Raw genomic sequence first — 21,877 nt, 5'->3', positions numbered from 1 at the left:
AGGGGACTTTCCCGACTCAGGGATCAAACCCAAGTCTCATATATCTCCTACATTGACAGGCAGATTCTTTATCACTAGCGCCATCTGGAAGTCCTGTTTTTATCTTCCTGGGCTCTTTTCCAGGTTTCCCATTATTTTTTACAAATTAGAGAAGCAGTACTGTTCAGTGGTTAAGATGAGACTTCTGGCACGTATCTGCTAGGGACAAATCTAGCACTTACTTCCTGTGTGATCTTAGACAAAGTCCGTGTGTGCTTCAGTATTTTCATCTGTAAAATGGGTTGTGTGATAATAATAACACCCCTCCCCCACTTAGAAGGTTGTTTTGACGATTAAATGAGCTAATGCAGGTACGATGCTAAAGTATGACTTGTTATTGCAATTTAAATGAAATACTTGAGCTGGGAGCAGAACGAGATATGAAGAATTATATTCTGGCCTTATGTCTAAGCAATATTTAATACATGCCAATATTGCAAAGCTTCTCTTTCCCTTTTTCCACAGAGTCATAAAGAAAGGTGTAAGTCTTAAATATTCAGGTTATTCTTTCACATCTTTTATTCAAGGCACTAATTTTTGTCTCCAAGTATTTACAACTGGACCAGATGGCTCTTGGACATTATCTACATGTTTTCTGCTTCCAAATCCATCTCCTCTCTTTGATAACCACTTCTGAAAATGCTGCACCCTTTCTTCCTCACGGATAAACTAGAGAGTACTGATAATGGCCAATTTTTATAAAGCACCAAGTCCTCAATTAGGCTGTATGCCCTCTTAAGGCAGGTAATGTGATTCCTACCCTTTAGTATCCTTAGCACTCCCGGAAGTTGTTCTACATGACATGCAAAATAAAACCAGTAGATGGTGATGATGATCATGATGTTGGTGATGACAGGACCACAACTCCTCTTCCTCAGTGGTTCTATTCATGGACCTTTGTGGGGGCAATAGAGAATAGAGAAGGGACTATGGAGCTCTGAGGCTCAAGTCCTAGTTCTATCACTGACCAGTTGAATAGCCTCAAATTTAAAAACAAACATAACACTGGAAATTGTTCAGTAACATATTAGCAATCCTCTCTCTCCATTCTTACCCACCTTTCCTCTTAGAACCACTAACAGAACAATCTCCTTCCCAAGCCATCCCCTTCCTAAAACTTCCTACGCCTGCCTACCAAGAGTTAGGGTGGGACTTCCTTCTCCGCTTCCCGTCCTTCATGCCACCACCCTGGAGTGCCCCGTCTCATGGATCTCCCCCCACTCATGAAGCAGGTTTATCTCATGTTATGCTTATTTTTAAATGCCTTCCTTCAGTTCATCTTCATAGGCAATACCTTATTTTGCAACATGTTTGCTCCTTCCCCTAAGATTTCTCTTTTTCTGCCTCTATTCACTGTTGTTGAATTTCAGTTTCGTAATTGGAAAACTTTGTCTTTTCCCTCTAAATACCAGACATGACTTCCATTTTCTCGCAGTGTGAAAAATACATGACTGGTTTTTTTTCTGCCTTTAACAGGATATACCTGTGAAACGTGAGTTCAGCTGCACTGACTGTTATAGTAAGCGGCAAAGAGGAGACAGGACCTCATCTACTCTGCACCACACTTAGTGTAGGAAGATATATGCAGATAATTCATAAGCTTCCGGTTGTGTTATGCCTGGAGAAAGGGAAAAACAGTAAAACATCTTTAGATCTGACAAGAATCATATATTTCCATCTTTGATTACAAAATAATGACATATACCCATCTGTCACACAGACAAAATTAAATACTAACAAAGATGTTTAAATACAAGGAAAAAAAGATGGCCATTTCACATTAAAATCTTTATAGGAGAGCTGACGTTTCATATCCAGTTTAAAGTACTTATTCAATTAAGGCTGTGAAACACAAGAAAAGAGGAGTAAGAGGGAAGAAGGGGTGAAAACACAAAAATCATCTTTCAAAATTCTGAACAAATGATTCTATGTACAGTGGCATTTAGTAAGAGAAATTTCACCCATACAAATCCTGAATCGTGCTTTGAATTAAAAAAAGCATCTTTGTTTTGCACCTTTCTGAAGGTATTTCCAGTTTGATTAAAGTACCTCTCTGACTTTATGCTTAAGTTATGAATACTCTATTACATATAATAGTCTCACAGCCATTCTCCTTTTGAATAAAGATTACATTATTTTAGATGTCATGTCTATAAAGTAACTTTTCTTTTAAACAAACATACCCAAAATTCCAAATGTAGGAGAACATATCAATCTTCTTGGAGAGCATTATGCTCATTCCAAGAATGCATCCACTTCTCAAAATATTTTTTTAATTCCTCTTTGGAATAATTTTCGATTAGTTGAAAGCTACGTAGGATAGCCAAGCCAATAACTTCATAGAGTTCTTCTTTATGTATATATGCATTATTCACATGATTCAATCAACTTGACTTCAAATTACATTTTTGGCTGCATCCAAAAATCAAATTTACTTTAAATACAAAGACTTTCTAGTATGAAAATCACTTAAGAATGCGAAAGCTTTCTGAGAGTGGCACCTCTAAATCATTAGAAACAAAAGTAGCAGGTTTTAGAGTAAGGTCAAAGTCTCAAAGCTTCCAAGGCAAATATTTTGGGAGGGGAGGGTTGATGCGGCACACTAATTTCTAAATATAATCTCAAAATACTTTAAAAATTAGCCACATTTATGTTCATACTTCTGTTTGCCCCTCAAAGGGTTGAATTTTATAGTAATAAACCACCTTCAAAATCCTAAAATGGTTTTAAATGGGATATGAATTTAAAATTTCCTACAAAGAGTATGGGGTGGGGGTGGGAAGGAAATGCACCAAAGTGTGTAAAGCCAGATAAAAATTTCTACTCCTAACCTAAGCACCCTAGGCATGTGTCAGAGGTGCAGGTTCTAGAAATCTGCTGTACCGTTGAATGCTGGTGATTTAGAGGGGCCTTCAAGCAGTTCTTAAGGTCTTCATTCTTTCCTGGAACTCTATAGATATGAATACCAGTTGCATTCAATGAGTTTTTTGGTTTGTTTCACAGTGTGATTCCTTTAATATGAGCTTTTTAGTAATTGTGAATTTTATTTTTGTCATTTTGGGCACTGACAGTTCACAATGTTTGGTTGTGTGGTGTAAGATCGTTTTAATTTTTGCATTTTACATTCCTTTTGGCACTTCTGAAGGAAAGGACATTGTCTTGTTATGTTGTTTGGAGGGAAGGGGTAAGCCTTCCCCCTCTGTCTCTTTTTTAAACGTGTGGCTTTATGAAATGCACGACTCTCCCCGTTAGTTAATCGAAGTTGGTGGAAATCTGCCTTCATAAGCTGGGCGTCCCAACCCTCCTTAGAGGCTGGTATCCCCGGATTCAGATTGTTTAGCCACTGCTGTCACAGGATCTGGTGGTCCCTCCCGGCAGAAAAGCACAACTGGGTTTTTGCGAGCCCACATGGCCATTTCCCCTGCCACCCCGCTGGTCGGGTTGGAAGAGGACATCGTGCTCCAGGCCCCCAAGCGATTGGTATAGCGGTTTCGAAGGGGATTGAGGCTTCCAGCCTGCAGAGCCCGGCCCTGGTTGGGCAGGAGAGCGTCCACGTTCCTAGTCCTGTAACCTTCTTCCCGGTTGCGCCCTAGGAGCATCGAAATGTTGGGGTTGCGAACGGCATAGATGACAGGGTTGATGGCCCCGTTGGCCCAGGTCAGCCAGACGGCCACCACGTTGAGGAGAGAGGGAGACTGCGCGGCCTGGGCCCGCCGGGCGGCGGCCAGCAGCACCAGGAAGCAGTAGGGCCCCCAGCAGCAGATGACGGAGACGATCATGATGAGCACGGTGGTGGCCGTGCGCACGTCGCTGAAGAAGCGCAGCACGTGCGCGTAGGTGGTCAGGGGCCGCACGCGCACGTCCGACAGGCGCACGGTCTTGCAGATGTGGTAGTGGCAGAAGCACATGAGTAGGAAGGGCAGCAGGTAACAGGCCACCACCAACCCCACGCTGTAGGCCGCGCCCAGCTGCGCGGGGTCCGGAGACGTCCGGTACAGGCAGCGGTGGAAGCTCTGCGCCGCCGCCACCGGGGCCTCCCGGGGCGCGAGGAGCAGCTCCCAGGGCAAGGAGAAGCCCAGAGCCGCCAGCCAGGCGCCGGCCAGCAGCTGCAGCGCGCGGCGGCGCCCGATCTTCTCCCGCGGCGGCCGCACGATGGCGCAGTAGCGGTCCAGAGAGATGAGGGCCACGCTGAGCGTGGACACGATGCCGAAGCACGAGCTGAAGAAGCGGCTGGCCGCGCAGAAGCCGCTCCAGGGCCCCGCGGCGGCGGCGGGCGCCGGGCCCCCCGGCGGCGTGAAGAGGTCCAGGAAGGCGGCGGGCAGGCAGAGCAGCGCCGTGAGCAGATCCGACAGGGACAAGGACAGGATGAAGGCGTTGGTGACAGTGCGGAGCTGCCGGTGCTTCACGATGGCCCCCATGACCGCGCAGTTGCCCAGGCTAGACAGCAGGAAGATGAGCAGGAGGACCAGCGCCTGGGCCGCCACCGCCGCCCCGTGCGACAGCAGCGGCGCCGCCTCGGGGCCCAGCGGCGGCCTCCCCGCCGCCCCCGCCGCCCCGCGCCCGCCGAGGCCGCCGCCAGCCGCGGCGCCAGTGCTGTCGGCCCCGCTCCCGTCGCTCCGGTTCCCCAGCGCCGCGGCCGCCGCGCTGCTGAAGGAAAGCACGGCCGCCGCCGTCGCCGCGGAGGAAGTCCCGCCAGGCGTGCCGGCCGGGGAGGGGGCGCCGGGGTGCGGGCTGCCCGGCAGGGCCGTGCTCACTGGCGGGCGGACCGGCGGCGGAGGCGGCGGCTGCTCCTCCATGGGGCCCCGCGGCGGCCGCAGGTCTGCTCATCCCGCACCAGGGGCGGAGGCCGCAAGCCCGAGGTGGCTCGGGGCCGGGCCGAGAGGCCTCTGCCGGGGGTCGCGCTCGGCCGCAGGGGTGGCCGTCGCCCGAGACTCGCGGAGCCTTTGACGTGCGTTCCAGGCGTTGCTAAGGGAACCGCGTGTTTACGCAGGAGCGCGGGGCGGGCCGCGAACCCTTGGAAAAGCGTGTCCAGGACATCACCTCTCCCTGAGTTTCGGGGCCAGGGTGGGTAGGCTTCAGAGAGTGCCAGGTGGAGCTCCTGGGGGCCATTGCCCGGGCAGATTAAAGCGGGAGTGGCCCTCATATAGATGGTCAAATTCAACAGGGGTTCACTCACACCCTCTCTGGTTCCATATACATGTTCTGCAGAGAGGTAGGGAGGGGAGAGGGGGGGTGGTTGCTTCTGGCATCTACAAGTAGGAAAGGAATCTAGAACCTGAAGGGGAAAACAGTCTAAATTCGGAGATTTTAAACACGAGGGAGCAGAAAGACTTAAACCAGGTATTCTCAAACTTGAGCAGGCAAGAGTCACCTAGAGCAGGGGTCTCCAACGCCCAGGCCACAGACCGGTAGGGTCCCTGGCCTGTTGGAACCAGACTGCACAGCAGGAGATGAGCAGGGGGTGAAACCTAAACCATTGCCTCCCCCAGCTCTGTCTGTGAGAAAATTGTCTTCCAGGAAACCGGTCCCTGGTGCCAAAAAGGCTGGGGACTGCTGACTTGGAAGGCTTATTAAAACACAAGTGGGTCCAACTTCAGGGGTTCAGATTCAGTAGGTATGGGGTCCTGTCTGAAAATTTGCATTGGTGATGGACAGGGAGGCCTGGCGTGCTGTGATTCATGGGGTCGCGGAGAGTCGGACACGACTGAGTGACTGAACTGAACAAGTTACTGGGTGTATGATATTGCTGGTCCAAGGACCAGGCTTTGAGAACCACTGATGCAGTAAGCTTATTAAAATGTAGTCACTGGCTGACTCCCAGGATTACTGAGGATGGGCCCATGAATCTAAATCCTCAGTGTGATTCTGATACAGGTGCTCTGAGGAGCTAGGATACAGATCCTGGAGAGGGGATGTCACCTTGTTTTCAAGGGCCTGGACTTCAGGACTGTTACTGTTTCACCTGTGTCAAGAAGAGGGGAGAGTCTGCCTCCTTGCCCTGCTTTCAGTCTTTGTCAGTTCTCTGGAAGGTGGTATGTTTTGAGTTTAAGGTGCTGGAGTCGCCACAGATGCAGCTCCAGGTATCTGGCGGGAAGATTTCAGGAAGGGTCTGCCTGCTCAGGGAAGCTTGCATCTCAAGTTTCTGGGCATGGCATCTTATGGGAGAAAGTGTAATAAACCCTTAGGTTCTCTAAAGCAGTGGTCTGCAAAGTGTGGACCCTGGACCAGCAGCATTGGCATGACCTGGGAACTTGTTAGAAATGCAGATTCTCAGGCCTTACCACAAATCTACTGAACCTGAGACTCTGCAGATGGGAGCCCAGATACCACCCCTACAAGTAATTCTGATGGAAGTTTGAGAAACACTGATCTAAAGAATGACTAGTATACTTTCAGATCTCAATATCAACAATATTAGTGTTTTGGGTGCTCATTTGGGTGAGGAAAAATATCCTACTGGAAATTTACAGTATAAATAAAGTTCATTTAAGGTGATAAAAGGGCTTCCCTGGTGGCTCCAATGGTAAAGAATCTGCCTTCAATGCGGGAGATTTGGTTTTGATCCCTGAGTTGGGAAGATCCTCTGGAGGAGGACATGGCAACCTACTCCAGTATTCTTGCCTGGAGAATCCCCACGGACAGAGAGGCCTGGCAGGCTACAGTCCATGGGATCGCAAAGAATCGGACACAACTGAGCAACTAAACACAGCACAGCAGGCTGGTAAAATAAGGCTCACTTTCTTGGTCTCAGCAGTATTGACATTTTGAGTCAGATAATTCTTTCTTGTGGAGGCTACCCTATGCATTGTAGGATGTTGAACAGTATCCCTAGTCACTACCCATGAGATGGCAGTAGTGACAGCTAAAAATGTCTTCAGACATTGCAAAATGTTGGGAAAGAGGGTGAGAAGGGGGGTCAACCTCAGCTGAAAACCACTGAACTAAGACAAAAATATATAACAGATTACTTTTGTTTTCTTTTGAAAACCTCTATACTAGGTTCTCAGAAACAAGGATCCCAGCCCAAAGACCCTAACAGTTTTAGGCAATTGGAAATATATTATATTGTCTTAGTTGTTTAAACATATAATGACAATAGGAAGAGTCTGGCAACTGGAAGACCAGTTAAGAAAAGGCATTGTAATAGCCTGGGAGAGAAATGACAAGAGTCTGAACTAAGCATTTACAGTGAAGGAGGGGAAGAGATTTTAAGGATTAGTGTCTGGATTGGGGTCTTTGGATATAAGCAATACAATGAGGTTTCTGTCTCATTTAAGCAAAAACAGAATTGGCTAGAAGGATAGGGGGAGTTCAAAAGTATAGTCTTTAATAGCTAACCCCAAGGGCAAAAGAAGTCAGGGCAACTCCACAGGTAGAGATAGCAGAAAGGAACTGAGAGTGATCTCTTTAGGGGTCTACAGGAATAAGTCTGCTTCAACCGTTTTTCAGACCTTATGTCATTTCTCGCAAGATCCCAGGTCTTGGTGGGTAGAGTCTGACTGGAGTACCCCTTGCCTCGTGGCCTCAGCAAGGCTACATGCTGGGGATGGATAGTTTCCCAAAGGAAAAGGAGAGTGTTGTTGATAAAAGAAGGGGAAAGGAATGGTGCTGACCAAATCCACAGATTTCCACCTCAGAGCATCAGCAGACAGGTCTAAAGAGCACAAACAAGAAGCTAAGGATAGAACCCAAGTTCCTGGCTCCTATTCCCTGGAGCTCTGCACCAAGGGAATAGAGGTTCCTGCTCCAAAATGTACACTTGCCTGCCGGAAGCAAGCACCAGCATCCACCATGGATTACATAAACTCTTGTTGTTGCTCAGTTGCTAAGTCATGTCTGACTCTTTGTGACCCCATGGACTACAGGACACCAGGCTTCCCTGTCCTTCACCATCTCCTGGCATTTGCTCAAACTCATGTCCATTGAGTCAGTGGTCCATCCAACCATCTCATTATCTGTCATCCCTTTCTGCCTTCAATTTTCCCCAGTATCAGAGTCTTACCAATGAGTCGCTCTTTGCATCACATGGCCAAAGTATTGGAGCTTCAGCTTCAACATCAGTCCTTCCAATGAATATTCAGGAAGATTTCCTTTAGGATAGACTGGTTTGATCTCCTTGCTGTCCAAGAGACTCTCAAGAGTCTTCTCCAGCATCACAGTTCAAAAGTATCAATTCTTTGGTGCTCAGCCTTTTTTATTGTCCAGCTCTCACATCCATACATGACTACTGGAAAAACCACAGCTTTGACTACACAGACCTTTGTTGGCAAAGTAATGAATCTGCTTTTTAACATATAAACCCATCGGTGACCATTAAATCTAGGTTAGATCAAGCATAGCTTCCAATGAGTAATCAAGTCAAAACCAGACTGTAATAGTTGAGTAGCAAATGGAAGATGAAAAAATATGAGAAGAGAGTAAGGAATCGAGAAGCTTGGCTTCAAAAAGAAGGAAGAAGGGTGACTGACAGCAGGCTGCAGAGAGAAGGTGGACAAGGGGTGTTTGTTTCATTTTGTTATGCTGATACTTGGTAATAGCTTAGAGAAAGGAACCAGTGAAGGGGAGGAGGTTGCTTGAAAGAGCTTAGTGATGAGGCAGGCCCCTTAAGCAAGAATGGGAAGGGAGAGAAGCGAACAGTATTTAGAAGGCAGAATCAATAAGACTTCATGACTGATTAGACATGTGGAAGCAAGAGGAATAGCTGTTGATTTCCCTAGTGGTTTTGACTCTGGGGAAGGCATGGTGAAATACAGAAGGAATGAATATTATTGCAAGGGTTTGGCTCTGGTTTGGATTAGAATTTAGGAATATTTAGGCAGTATTTTTTTTTTCAATCTTTAGGAAACAGAATATTTTTGTTAAAGTACTATATCGTAAAACAAGTTCTGGCTGTCCTGTCTCAGAAGTGGAGGAAGTGTAGCAGGAAAATACTGGACCTGGCATCAGCAGAACTAGAATGACAGCCCCAAATGTGACCTTGCTGTTGCTGTTTAGTTGCTAAGTCATGCCTGACTCTTTTGCCACCCAGGCAAGAATACTGGAGTGGGTTGCCATTTCGCTCTCCAGGGGATCTTCCTGACCCAGGGATCGAACCCGTGTCTCCTGCATTGGAAGGCGGGTTCTTTACTAGGGAGCCAACAGGGAAGCCCCAAATGTGACTTTAAGAGAGTAATTTAACACATCTGACTTCCATTTCTCTCATATTCATAAATGAGATAAACATTGTGGCATACCAGGGGCGGGCAGAGGGAGTGCTAGCCAGGGTGCAATTGATCAGAAGGTGCACTGTCTGTAGAGAGTTTTGAAACAATAGTAAAACCTACTAAATGTCAGTCTGCATTTTTTAAAAAATTAATGTGACTTGTGAAATTTAGAGAGAAAACAGTGGTTCTGTTTCTATTTTTCAAAAGTATAACGGGCGAGGGAGGGGACATATGTATACCTTTGGTTGATTCATATTGATGTTTGGCAGAAACCAACACAATTCTGTAAAGCAATTATCCTTCAATTAAAAAAATAAATACTTTTAAAAAAAGAAAGAAATGTTTCTCTGGCCAAAAAAAAAAAGTAAAGAAAACCTCTAATCTGTAGAAAATTTCTTGGTCATATTTAGTGTTTTTTTGGAGGTTAATGAATTCTTTACTATAAAAATTTAAGAGATAATGAGTGGAAACCATTAGTTTTTGAACATTTGATAAGGAAATAAAGAAGATTAACTTTATAGTCTTCATTTTGGACAGGTAATTCAATCACAGACCTAACAACAGGGGTGTGCACAGACTCGCTAGATGACAGAGCCAGTTGAAATGAATTAATTACTTCACTGTCTGTATGCTAAGAAAAGGAAATACTACTACTTACCTCAAAAAAGGTTTACTGAATATTAAGAGAATCACATGTTGATTAATTTTTAGTATTTCATTTTATAATGACTGATAATGATGAAATTTTATTTTTTTAACAGACTCACAGACAATTAACTAGAAAGACTGCCAACAGTTAACATTTCTTTCATGTTTTAAATTATCTAGCATGTAGTTGGTACAGTATGAGATTTGGCCTACTACAGAGATTCACTGATTGACTCCAACTGGTTACCTATACTTAAATAATGCAATAAACAACCCCTTTTATAAGAGCCTTAATGATATATCAGAAGCCTGATTCTTGGTCTTCTCTCAAGTTCATGGGGATAGGAGCTGGTCTTTGCAGCTTAGAGGACATCCCAGCATCAGCTACAACAACTTCAACCCAAAGAAGCTGACCACCCCCCTCCTTCCCAGTTTATGACTGCTAAGTGTTGAGGACTTTATAATAATATATCTCCCTTGCATTGTGCTTAGAGAGAAGGCAGGTACTGTGTGCTCAGTCATGTCTGACTCTTTGCGACCCCACAGTCTGAAGCCCACCAGGCCTCCTGTCCGTGGAATTTTCCAGGCAAGCATACTGGAGTAGATTGCCACTTCCTTCTCCAGAGAGAGGGTATGATTTTACTCAAAAACTGGAAGACTAAAATAATGAACTTGTAAGACCCACTGTTGTGAGGGCTACAATTCAAGCTTAGAGCATTTAAAACAAAATATCACAGTGACTACCACAGAGTAATAAGAACTAAGTAAGTAAGAAGAACTAAGGTTTTAATTTTATATGATGTATTATTAGAAAGTATTCTGCATTCTGGATACTTTATATTCTGTGAGTAATCATTATACCAATATACATGTACAAACTGAGGAATAATGACTTTATATTTAGCCACAGTATTTTAGAATCTCAGTTGGTTTACGTGTACAATTTGTATATAGTTTTCCACATAATTCAGAGAAAAATAACTAATGATAACAATTTATAGGAAAAGAAAGCCCTTACAAGCCACAGAAGTTATTTGAGAAGAAATCCATCCCTCAGTGGGTCATCATCTTCTACTATAAAACTTGCAGTACCTGTGTAATGAGCTTGTCCAGATACTTCCACTATGACAGCTTTTAAATCACCACATTTTGCTTCCTGAAAAAAGATGATGAAAGGAGAATATCAAGGTATTGCCCGCATAGTTTCAGTTCAGTTCAGTTCAGAGATGGCTGGATGGATGGATGGCCCGCATAGTTTACCTAGCCTAAGAGTTGTATTCTCAAGTTTTATCATTTTAAAGAGAATCCAAGAGTTAAGTGGGCCTCCCCAGTGGCTCAGTGGTAAAGTATCCACCTGCAGTGCAGGAGACACAGAAGATGTGGGTTTGATCCCTGGGTTGCGAAGATCCCTTGGAGGAGGGCATGGCAACCCACTCCAGTATTCCTGCCTGGAGAATCCCATGAACAGAGGAGCCTGGTGGGCTATAGTTCATAGGGTCGAAAAGAGTTGGATGCAACTGAGCACAGCGATCATATAGGCAATTGGGAGGCTTTTAAGGTAAGTGACTATATTTACGTTTTTAGATTAAGTTTAGCTGTAAAGTGGGGAACTAATTGGGGAAGAGAGAGACCAGAAACACAGCAACCTGTTAATAGGCAACTTTAATTCATCAATTAAATCTAGAGACAGGAGGGCAGTTTTTAGTGAGAATGCAGAACAAAATAGAGATACTTTGGAGGCAGAATTGATAGACCTGGGGGCTGATGTACACAAGTGGTGAGAATAGAGATGAGTTAAATATGACCACAGTGTCTAGCCTGGAATTGCAGCTGTGCCACCATTAACCAAGATGGGGAATGAGAGAGGAAAGAACACATTTAGGAAGGAAGAACTTTTTAATGTGTTGAGGTATCTCTGGGACAATCATCTTGAAATAAGTTTAGTGGACAGTATTAGACTAGGGAGAGAGGCACAGATAAGCATATTAGGGATGAAGATTTGGGTGTTTGAGAATAGAGTTCATTCTCACATGGGTGAAACTGCCCATCTGCATCAAATGTTTTGCCTAAGAGCAAGAAAATATGGTGTTTAACAGTACAGGGTCTGCTCAGAGAGACCCATCTTCATAGCCTGGCTCTGCTGTCTGTTTGACCCCTGGCAAAGTATCTAAACTCTAAATTTTCATAGGATTCTTTTGAGAATTACATGAGATGGTATATATGAAGTGCTGAACTTAGAAATAACACATAGTGAAGCACCCAATAAATGTTGACAATTACTATTTTCTCTTAAATCGCAGACTTGAAGACAATGTATTTCAAATTTCTGCATATAACATGGTATTCCATTAAGATTACTGTATTGTGAAGAAATCCCTAACTTAAAAAAAATTCAGTATTCAGAAAAACAAAACTTTAAAACAGCTGTATTAGATTTAAAATCTTTATTAGGATAAAATATTTGCTATATTAAAGGACTCTTTGTGAGTATATTAATTTACCAGGTGCAATTTAATCATACTATAGTAGATTTCACTTCCTACTATGAGTAAATTCATTAATTAGCTCTGCTGCTCTGCTAGCACATTTAAAATTTGATTACATTATATTAATAAGGGGTACCCAGGTGGCACTAGTTGTAAAAACTCAGTTGCCAATGCAGGAGACTTAAGAGACCTGGGTTGGATCCCTGGGTTGGGAAGATCCCCTGGAAAAGGAAATGGCAACCCATTCCAGTATTCTTGCCTGGAGAATCCTATGGACAGAGGACTCTGGTGGGCTAAAGTCCATGGGGTCTCAAAGGGTTGAACGTGACTGAAGATACTTAGCAATTAATAAGAACTCTACTTTCCACAACTTTTCAGCACTTTCACATCTTACTATATAAAATGGAATAGTCCTATAGAATAAAACCAAAAAAAATCCAAAACCTAGTTTAATGGTTCTCAAACATTTTGGTCTCAGGATTCCTTTATACCCTAAGATTTGAGGACATCACCAGCCATTACCTTAATACAAAAGCCAGACAAAGACACTAAAAAAGTAGAAAATTCAGGTCAATATCTTTGATGAATATAGTGGCCAAAATCCTCAACAAACCAATCCAACAATACAAAAAAAAAGATCATATACCATGATAATGCTGGATTTATACCAGGGTCACAAGGATGGTTCAACATACACAAATCAATCAATGTGATACACTACATTAACAAAGGAAAGACAAAAACCACATAATCATCTCAACAGATGCAGAATATTAAACATCCATTCATAATTAAAAATATTCATCAAAATGGGTATAGTGAGAACATATCTCAACATAATAAGGACCATTTATGACAAACCTGCAGCCAATATAATACTCAATGGTGACAAGCTGAAAGCCTTCCCGGTAAATTCAGAAACAAGACAAGGTTGCCCATTTATGCCACTTCTGTTTAACCTAGTATCAGAAATCCTAGCCATAGCAATCAGATATGAAAAAAAATTATCCAAATTGGGAAGGAAGAGGTAAGCTGTCACTATTTGCAGATGACATGATACTCTATATAGAGAACCCTAAAGTCTCCACCCTAAAACTATTGGCACTAATAAAGTTCTAAGCTACAGGATATAAGATTAATATACAGAAGTCTGTCACATTTCTATACACTAATAATGAAATATCAGAAAAAGTAAAAAAAAAAAAAAAATCTCATTTAAAACTGGGTCAAAAAATACCTAGGAATAAACTTAACCAGGGAGGTGAAAGACCTATATACTGAAAACTATAACACTTGGATTAAAGAAACTGAAGATGACGTAAAGAAAAGATATTCCATGCTCTTGGACTAGAAAACATATTATTATTAAAATGAAAAAAAATAAAAATAAAAAATAAAATGGCCATACTACCCAAAGCAATGTACATATTTAATACAATTTCCATCAAAATACTAGGCCATTTTGTACAGAACCATAACAATCCTAAAATGAATATGGACCTCAAACAGTTTTTTAGATTATATCAATTAATATTTTCTATATTGAAAATTAAACATTTCTTCATTAATTCATTTATAAATAATAAATCTGTTGCATGCTGTAATAAACAAATTTTTGTAAAAATAACTACATCTGCCAACAAAAAAAATGTAATGCGAAACATGGCATTTTTTACATTTTAACAAACTTTTTTAGTGTCTGGGTTAACTAAAGGCAACTAGATTCTCATTTTTCCTTCTGCATTCAATCAGTTAAGATATCACATACCATGTAGCTCCTGGAAAATTCTACTGTACATTTGTGAAATAATGAGAGTGAAGAGCAAGCAACATCTCAGTATTATTATGAATATAGCTTTGACCTTGTGGACCCATGGATAGGACCCCAAGGTCCTTTCCATACTTTGAAAACCAATATCCTAGTTGAACAGAAGTTTTTTCAGTCCTGTGTTAAAATTCTCTTCTAAAAGCTTAATGAAGAAACTTATCTAATATCCAAATTCAGGTCTCCAGAATCAAAAGCAAGATATTTACAGACAAGAAGCTAAAGGTACCACTCACCCTCACAGCCTTCCCTGTGAATACTGAGCCAGTTGCACTGCTTTTAAAGGCTCGGGTCTGGTTCAGTTCTAGAAGCCCTTTGTGATACTGAAGGGCAATTCGGGCTGTCACTCCTGAGCCGGTAGGACTTCTGTCAACCTGTTTCAGAATAAATGAAGATAGTGTTCACAGTGTTCTAGTTCCATATTACCTGGCTGTGTGCCTAAAAATCCCAGCTTTAATACCTGTTCATCTGCAAACACACAGATATTGGTGGTTGGTTCCTCATTGTAAGTGTCCTTTCCATCTGTTAATATAGTTCCATATAGAAAAGCAAGGTCTTCGCTGTCAGGATGATTAATTTTAAACTGTAAATAAAATAATTAACAACCACATGTAAAATAAATATTTTCATTCAAATTTATCTTTTAAATAACAGACATGGGGTACTCTTAGATTTAATTTTTCCATCTTTATTATTTTAAAAATATTTTTGGGGTCACAACACTAAATATTGATATTAGAAATTAAGCATTTTTCTAGATGAATAAAGATACTTTTGTTGGAAGTTACGATTCTTACACTTTGAGCCTTTTCTAAGGAAGTCATCCTGCACATATCCTGTACTAAAGGAACAGCCATATTTTATACACATAACCCCCAAACATATGCACTATTTGAAGCACTGACCTCAGCATTGACCCCAGGATAGTCAACTCACAGGCCAGCCATGGCTGCTCAAACAGGAAGAGAAAGGCAATCCTTTTCTCACCCTAAGGAACTTGAGGAGGATAATGCAGAAAAGTCAAGCAATGAGTATCTAGAGCTGAAATTAATATCACTGATAAACACAAGAACTGTAAGAAGCCATGAGCAAGCAAAAAGTATAAGGTTGCAGAAGCTATTAGGTTAAGAGAAGCAATTGGATGGGGCAAAAAAAGGTTTATTATAAAGGACTGAAGTCAGTATCATTAAAAAGCAGCAGGTACACACAGAAGTAGGCAATGGGAGGGCAGCTAAGTTACATGAGCAGTAAAGCTTGGTCAGGCTCAAATGTGCAATGCTTCCTATTCTTCTTGGGAGGTCTCGTTGTTTAACTTCTGGATTTCTGTACCGTCTGTTAGCCTGGCCAAGATGACTATAATCTTACTTCTATTGTATTCCGATGGTTAGTACATTCCCCTACCACTTACCTATCATTTAAAGCAGTTGCATAGATTGGAGTCTTAAAATCCAAGGAGTCCATCTATAACCCAGTTAAAGAAGCCTGCATAATGGACTTTTGTTCTCCATTCCCTAAAGCCCCCATGCCCTGCTCCATGATAGCACCAGTACATCACACTGCACACAGGGATGCTTCCCCCACTAGACTGAGCTCCTTGAAGGTGGTGGGGTTTGTTCTTCCTCTGGTCTCCAGCATCTAACATAGTATCTGACATACAATAAGCCCTTGGTAAATGTTAAAAGGATAAGGACAAGTTTATATTACGTCTACTTTAGCCCCCTTCCCTTCCAAACGGCCTTTGCCTAAATCTGCATCAGCAGTGTGAGTGGTCAGCAGTAGACCCGCTGCCTGCTTCATCACTGACAGAACTTCTCGTATTTTCCCCAGACCCCTTCCTCCCTCAAAGTCCACCCCTTACCACCTTAGTGAGACGTTCCAGTTTTAATGAGAAGTTCAAACTTCCTCCTTTTATTAAGAAAACAATGCCTTTTCCTCTTGATTTTATTAAAAAATAAGGTCAAATTATTTTGTGTCAAATTGTTAAATTCAAACTATTAGCTGTCTGCTTACTGGAACAGAAAACAGATGTAAGTCCACAGTTTAAGAAGTTTTCATGATAAAATAATTCTACATATTTGTATTGGAAGTCCTGGAAAAATGATAATTTAGAACAGTGTTATAGTATATATTTTCATTTTGCTATTTAGGTTATAAAGTTATAGGTTATTATGTTAAATTAAAGCTTCAGATATGCTAAATAGGCCTTAAATAATTATTAGTAGAAGTATTCCAGATTCTATCTTTCCTAAGTTATTTTTTACTTAGAATGATAATTAAATTTTCATACATTAAAACATTCAAGCATGTATGAGTTTTATATATAGGTCCCAATTAGGTAAAATGTCAGGCTTGTGCTAGAAGTGAAAGAATATTCTAGAATTACTTATTATCTAAACGGATTTTATAACAACAGTTTTTCCAAGTCAAACTGGAGTTACCTGAGTTATTACTTGGAGTTATTACTTCTCAGCAATATAGAAAAAAATTCACTAACTAGGAATTACTATTCTCTGTGAAATAAGAAATTCTGATCAGATTTAATGAAATCTATTTTTGTAAGCTATATTTGACATTCATTATTTTCAAGTTTTGCAGAATGACCACATATATCAAAAGCATTTCAAAGTGTAATATTATCTATTTTCTATTTGTTTAAATAACCACAAATTATTTTACTACTTATTCTTAAAGTTAACTGTTGTCATTTGTTGAACATTTACTATGGCGAAGGCACTATTCTAAGTCCTTTACACATACTGACTTACTCTTACAACTCCCTATGAAGCACCAATTTCAGAATTTCCCTTTACAGATAGGAAAACTGAGGCACATGGAGGCGATGTTAACTTGTTCAAGGTTACAAAAGTTACAAATGGCAAATCTACAACAGCCAGGTAGTCTTGCTCTAGAGTTTAAGATTATAACCAGCACCCTATTCTTAGCACAACTAGTAATTTAAATGTGGAGATATTTAATTTTCGGTAGAGACATGTCATTTACACTTCCTTCATGTCACAGAGGAGGCTATCAGCTTTGGCAGCAGCGTCAGTACTGACCTGAGCCTTCACTGCTTCTGTCACTGCACTTGCTGCAGCCACGAGGTCTCTTGTCTTTGCAGAACAAACATCGAGTCCTAATTTTTCAGCGCTAACAAATGCATAAAATGCACCACCATATGCAATGTCCACCACCACCTTTCCATGACCAGGAACATCCACCAGAAAATCTAAAAGGGATGTGTTTGAAAATAAGTTTGTTTTTAGTATTTCAGCAATAAAATTCACATCATTTTAAATTCATGTGTATTTATGGGTGTGTGTGGGGGGTGAAGAGTACTTTTTCCTATCTTAGGAATGCAGCAAAAATCAATTTTAAAAATGAATGTACATCAAGTAAATAATAAAGGACCTTTAGCTAAGTATATCTTTCTATTTTTAATTTCAATGAGGTTCGCATAAGGTTTAGAACATCTGAATGCCATGTTTTTCCTAAATCATACTTACATATTTTGTTAACTATTCTGAGGATCTTTTCTAGAAAACATCATTGAAGCAGAGAGAGAGAGGAAACTCTGGGATATGAATGTGTGAAAACTATGAAGGAAAATGTAGGTCCCTCTCATACTATTGGGAATGGTTTAAAACAGTGAGTATTTGGGATCCTATTCACAAACTGGTTTTCTTCGGATATAATGTTAAAACAAAATGAAAAAAAATTTTTTTTTCTATCCAAGTTTCAGATACTTATTTATCTAGAAATTTCCATCTTAAGGAAGTATCCTGCAGGCCAATATCCAGAATAAAGCCATTATAGAATCACTGGCCTTTACGGTATCATTTTGCATCAGGGTTTTTATTTGGGTATTTTAAGTCCCTGACACACCCCAAATTTCACCTGAACTGCAGTTGTTTGAAATCCTGAATTTGTATTTCCAAAGGAATGGGGCTGGTGATATTTTGGGACATTAAAACTGTTGACCTTTCTTTGCATTTTCTTCTTTTTCTCCTCCCTAAGTCAAACGGGCTTAACAATCACTGCCTCTGGAGGAGGTATGTAGCAGGGGAGAAAGCAGGTTTTTCTATTTTTGGTTCATGGAAACCTAAGTTATCAGGGGAAGATTTGTTGGCAAAGGAGTGTCCCAAAGGGAGAACAGTCCTCCTGGTCAGTAGAGAAATTTCCTCTAGCCCAAGAAAAGAGACTGAAGGTTCTGACTGCAGCACAGCACAGAGGCTAAGGGATGTGGCAGAGATAGCAACAAGAAGAGGGAGGAGGAGACAGAGGCAGGGGCCACTGGATGCGGTAGATGTTTCCCTGGTTAACTATGCAAATGGTTAAGGCCCTTGTCTCCAAGGTGAAACTTCTAAGAAACCTTTGCTCACACATATATCAGAAAAGGGCCCATGGAAGGATGAGGCAAAGTCAACCAACAGGGTAAAGGACTGTTCTCCCTTTGGGACACTCCTTTGCCAACAAATCTTCCCCTGATAACTTAGGTTTCCATGAACCAACAGGGTAAAGAAATTAAGTTGTGAAAAGTAAAATAGTTCTTATGCTCCTTGGTTTGCACAGTGAGTCATACAAAGACACCAGGGAGCTATCAGTTTCAGAGCAGAATCACAGAATCCTTTTAACACATAATGTGTCAGAGTAAATTTATAATCAAGAGTAAAACATGCCAGTGGAACTTAACAGCAAAAGAGAAAAATGTTTTATCTTGATGTTGATGCAACAGGCAAAGCAGGTTTAATGAGAGGAGACTGAGGAAACAGACGGAAATGAGTGACTGCCAGAATGGGAAAGCCAAGTGTGTCTTTGGAGTCCTCATGTAAAAAATGGAATTGTTTCCTTCCAAATAGGATTGTTTTGAGCATTTCATGTGATAATGTGTGGGGAATGCTTGGCAGATTAGGAATGCAATAAATATCAATATGAAAGCCCAAAGTTTAACTTCCAGCAGGAATAGGGCTCTCACAAGGACCAATGAACATATTCTGCTCTGAGTTTCCTTTATTTACTCAACAAACATTCATTGACTGCATACTGTTCTAGTACTTAACTACAGTGATGCAAATTAGTTTTCACTTTAGCTGGGTGGTGTAGCAATGAACTCAGCAACTCTGAGGTGGGGACTATTGTTATCCTCTCTTTATAGATGAGACTGAGGCATGGAATCCCTTCCACAAGGTTACAGAGATGGGCAGGGGCACAGCAATGATCTTGAACACTATCAGTCTGCCTTTTAAGCAACTTTCAAAGTAGAGAATTTAAGGATTTCATTTTCTTAATGACTCAAAGCGACCATTAATGCCCACTGATTATTTTATGGTCACACAAGGATGCTTTCAGGAACTACTATGCTTGTCGTATTGGCTGCTCCCACCCTAACCAACCCCAAACTATGATGTACACACAGTTGGTGATCCTGCTGACAGCTGTCATCTCCCACAAAATCTAGAGTGCTTCTAATCTGCTGCTGGGGTGGTCTGGGGTGGGGGTAGGGGTGGAAGTCAGGTAACCAAGCCAGTTAACAGTTGAGGTTTTTTAAGATGCAACCCTAACATAAATTCTCATCTCCCTTATGTGCCCTCCCAATTCGATGTGACAGCATTTCTTCTGGGCAAATGGTATCAGTTTTCCCACTGGCATTCTTTTACCAACTTGTGTGTTTCAGCTGCCTGAGGCTGTTCTAAGACTCTCAAACACCTGGGTTATTACTGCATCATTCATAACATTCATAAACAGGTTAATCGGGAACCCCAATCCACCCGGAGGCTCAAGATTAAATTAACAAAATGATTTGCATGGCTTGAAGTCTTCGAAGAAAAGGAGTGATAACCCTCTACCTGTACTGACTAAATTAGCACCCAGCTCAGTTCCAGTCAGACTACTAAAGCCTCCTCTGAAAGAATTCATCCGTCACTGATCGAATTTTTAAGGATCTCCCTCTTTGTAAGGATTATAATTACATTGTTTAGCATGACATACAGGCTCTGTACTAGAGAACCCACCAAAACCTTTTCAAGGCTCTGCACTCCTAGAGAACTAGCAACCTGATATATTCCGCAGTCTTTGTTATCTCCAGGAAGATATTTTTTAAACTTCTAGGTACCTTGTATAGTGGTATACAAAAATCCTAAAAAAAAACTCAATTGAGATAAAAATGAAGACACAGTAAGACTGGAAAGCAAATGAGGCTGCATAGCTTTAAAGAGGAGTCAGGATTTGGACCCAAACACTTTTTCCTGTTATTAAAAAGTAAGAGCAGCAACAGCTGTATTTTCTTGAAAAGATTTAATTCTTCCCTCAAGAAGTGGGGAAGACACTTTTTACAGATGAGCTCCAGCAACCTGTGTTTACTAACTTGTCAGGGGGCGATAACGTGCTCAGCAAGCATATTCTGAGCCATCCTGGAACCCAGTACGTGGTTGCTCTTTGCACTTTCCCTGACCCTAGTGGACCCTGCTTTATCCAACTGTGAAATCTTCAGAAATGCCTGAGAGAGGGGAACGAAGCGTTGAGTAAGGGAAACACGTAATTCTGTACTTCTCGAGGCTATCATCTGCGAGATAATCAATATGAGTATTGTTGCTGAATGGCTAAGTCGTGACCTACTCTTTGCGACTCCATGGACTGCAGCCTGCTAGGCTCCTGTCTATGGGATTTCCCAGACAAGAATACCGGCGTGAGCTGCCATTACCTTCTCCAGGGGATCTTCCCAACCTAGCTTCCTGTCTTCCGCATTGGCAGGTGGATTCTCTACTGCTGAGCCACTAAAGAAGCCCCAATCAAACTGCATGCACCACACAAATTCACAAGGCTAAGATGCTGACATACACTTGCAGGGATTTAGAATTACCTTCTGTTTGATTGTAAAAGCTTGTGGGGTGGGTTAGTTGCGCTCGTGGGCTCCAGCCCACAGAGACAGTTAGCGTAATTAGTTGGGTCCCGGGCTGCAGGGCCGAAAAGGTCCCGCCGGTTACCTGTGGCCAGCACAAATGCCGGGACACTGTGGAAGCGCACCGGGCCGCGACTGCGGCCGCCCTCGCACTCCACGAAGGCGGCCACCAGCCCGCAAGGGCAATGGATGTTGACCAGGGCCTCTCGGGCGTCAGCCGGGGGCGCCGGCACCAGCCCAAAGTCGAGCGCGAAGCGGCCCAGCGCCAGCACCGCGTGGCCGCACATAGAGCTGTAGCCCTCGTTGTTCAGGAACAGGACGCCCAGGTGCGCGTCGGGCAGCTCGCTCGGCACCAGCACGGCTCCGTACATATCCCGGTGCCCTCGGGGTTCGAACATGAGCCGTCGCCGCACGTGGTCAAGGTGCTGGCGCATGTAGCGCCGCTTGGCCAGCAGCGTGGGGCCGACCACCTCCGGACACCCCGCCAGCACAATGCGCAGGGGCTCGCCGCCTGTGTGCATGTCCACCACCGACAGCGCCGGCGTGCCCAGGTCGTGTGGAGGCAGCCGGGGCACAGTCGGCGGGCCCGCCATAGTCTGCCTCCGGGAGAGAACTCTACCGCCACGCCGGCGCGCGCTCCACGCTGCGAACCCTCCCTCACCCTCGGAGCGAGAGAGGCAGGCCGTGTCTCCAGCTCAGGGGGCGGGGCCTCCGAGCCGAGACCCGGAAGCGCGAGGAGGGGCGGGGCTTCGGAGCGGTCGCCCGGGTTACCAGGAGGCGG

The 21,877-nt window shown here is 42.8% G+C and overlaps 2 protein-coding genes across 3 annotated transcripts; both read right to left on the bottom strand.

Annotated features, from left to right (window-relative positions):
- Nucleotides 1–570: 570 nt before the first annotated feature.
- Nucleotides 571–7,735, bottom strand: GPR135 (G protein-coupled receptor 135). The gene has a single exon (XM_055436574.2). It carries the CDS (start codon nt 4,833–4,835, stop codon nt 3,345–3,347), a length of 1,491 nt encoding a protein of 496 aa, XP_055292549.2. The 5' UTR covers nt 4,836–7,735; the 3' UTR covers nt 571–3,344.
- Nucleotides 7,736–7,911: 176 nt separating this feature from the next.
- L3HYPDH (trans-L-3-hydroxyproline dehydratase) lies at nt 7,912–21,782 on the bottom strand. Of its 2 annotated transcripts, XM_055436576.2 has the most exons (6): nt 21,182–21,782; nt 17,258–17,427; nt 14,662–14,784; nt 14,438–14,575; nt 10,983–11,046; nt 7,912–8,263 (listed from the first exon to the last, which is right to left on the bottom strand). In XM_055436576.2, exons 1-6 carry the CDS (start codon nt 21,687–21,689, stop codon nt 8,193–8,195), a joined length of 1,074 nt encoding a protein of 357 aa, XP_055292551.1. In that variant the 5' UTR covers nt 21,690–21,782; the 3' UTR covers nt 7,912–8,192. The 2 variants fall into 2 exon arrangements, with proteins under 2 accessions (XP_055292551.1, XP_088695687.1); XM_088839561.1 differs by lacking the exon at nt 7,912–8,263 and having other exon boundaries at nt 8,310–11,046.
- Between the last annotated feature and the right edge of the window lie 95 nt (nt 21,783–21,877).

The sequence above is a fragment of the Moschus berezovskii genome, chromosome 9 (genome assembly GCF_049115385.1).
Source record: "Moschus berezovskii isolate FMDL1 chromosome 9, NW_MosBer_1.0, whole genome shotgun sequence".
In the NCBI taxonomy this organism is placed as follows: Eukaryota; Metazoa; Chordata; class Mammalia; order Artiodactyla; family Moschidae; genus Moschus; species Moschus berezovskii.
Note: the sequence above shows the minus strand (reverse complement) of the source record. Positions and strands in the feature narration are given on the sequence as shown.

Coding starts and splice junctions, on each gene's coding strand:
- L3HYPDH (XM_055436576.2), bottom strand. CDS start 21,689: ATGGCGGGCCCGCCGACTGTGCCCCGGCTGCCTCCACACGACCTGGGC. Junction 14,576..14,661: donor GTGTGTTTGCAGATGAACAG/GTATTAAAGCTG, acceptor ATTCTGAAACAG/GTTGACAGAAGTCCTACCGG. Junction 8,264..10,982: donor TGGACAAGCTCATTACACAG/GTACTGCAAGTT, acceptor TTTTTCCAGTAG/TCATGTATGGATGTGAGAGC.
- GPR135 (XM_055436574.2), bottom strand. CDS start 4,835: ATGGAGGAGCAGCCGCCGCCTCCGCCGCCGGTCCGCCCGCCAGTGAGC.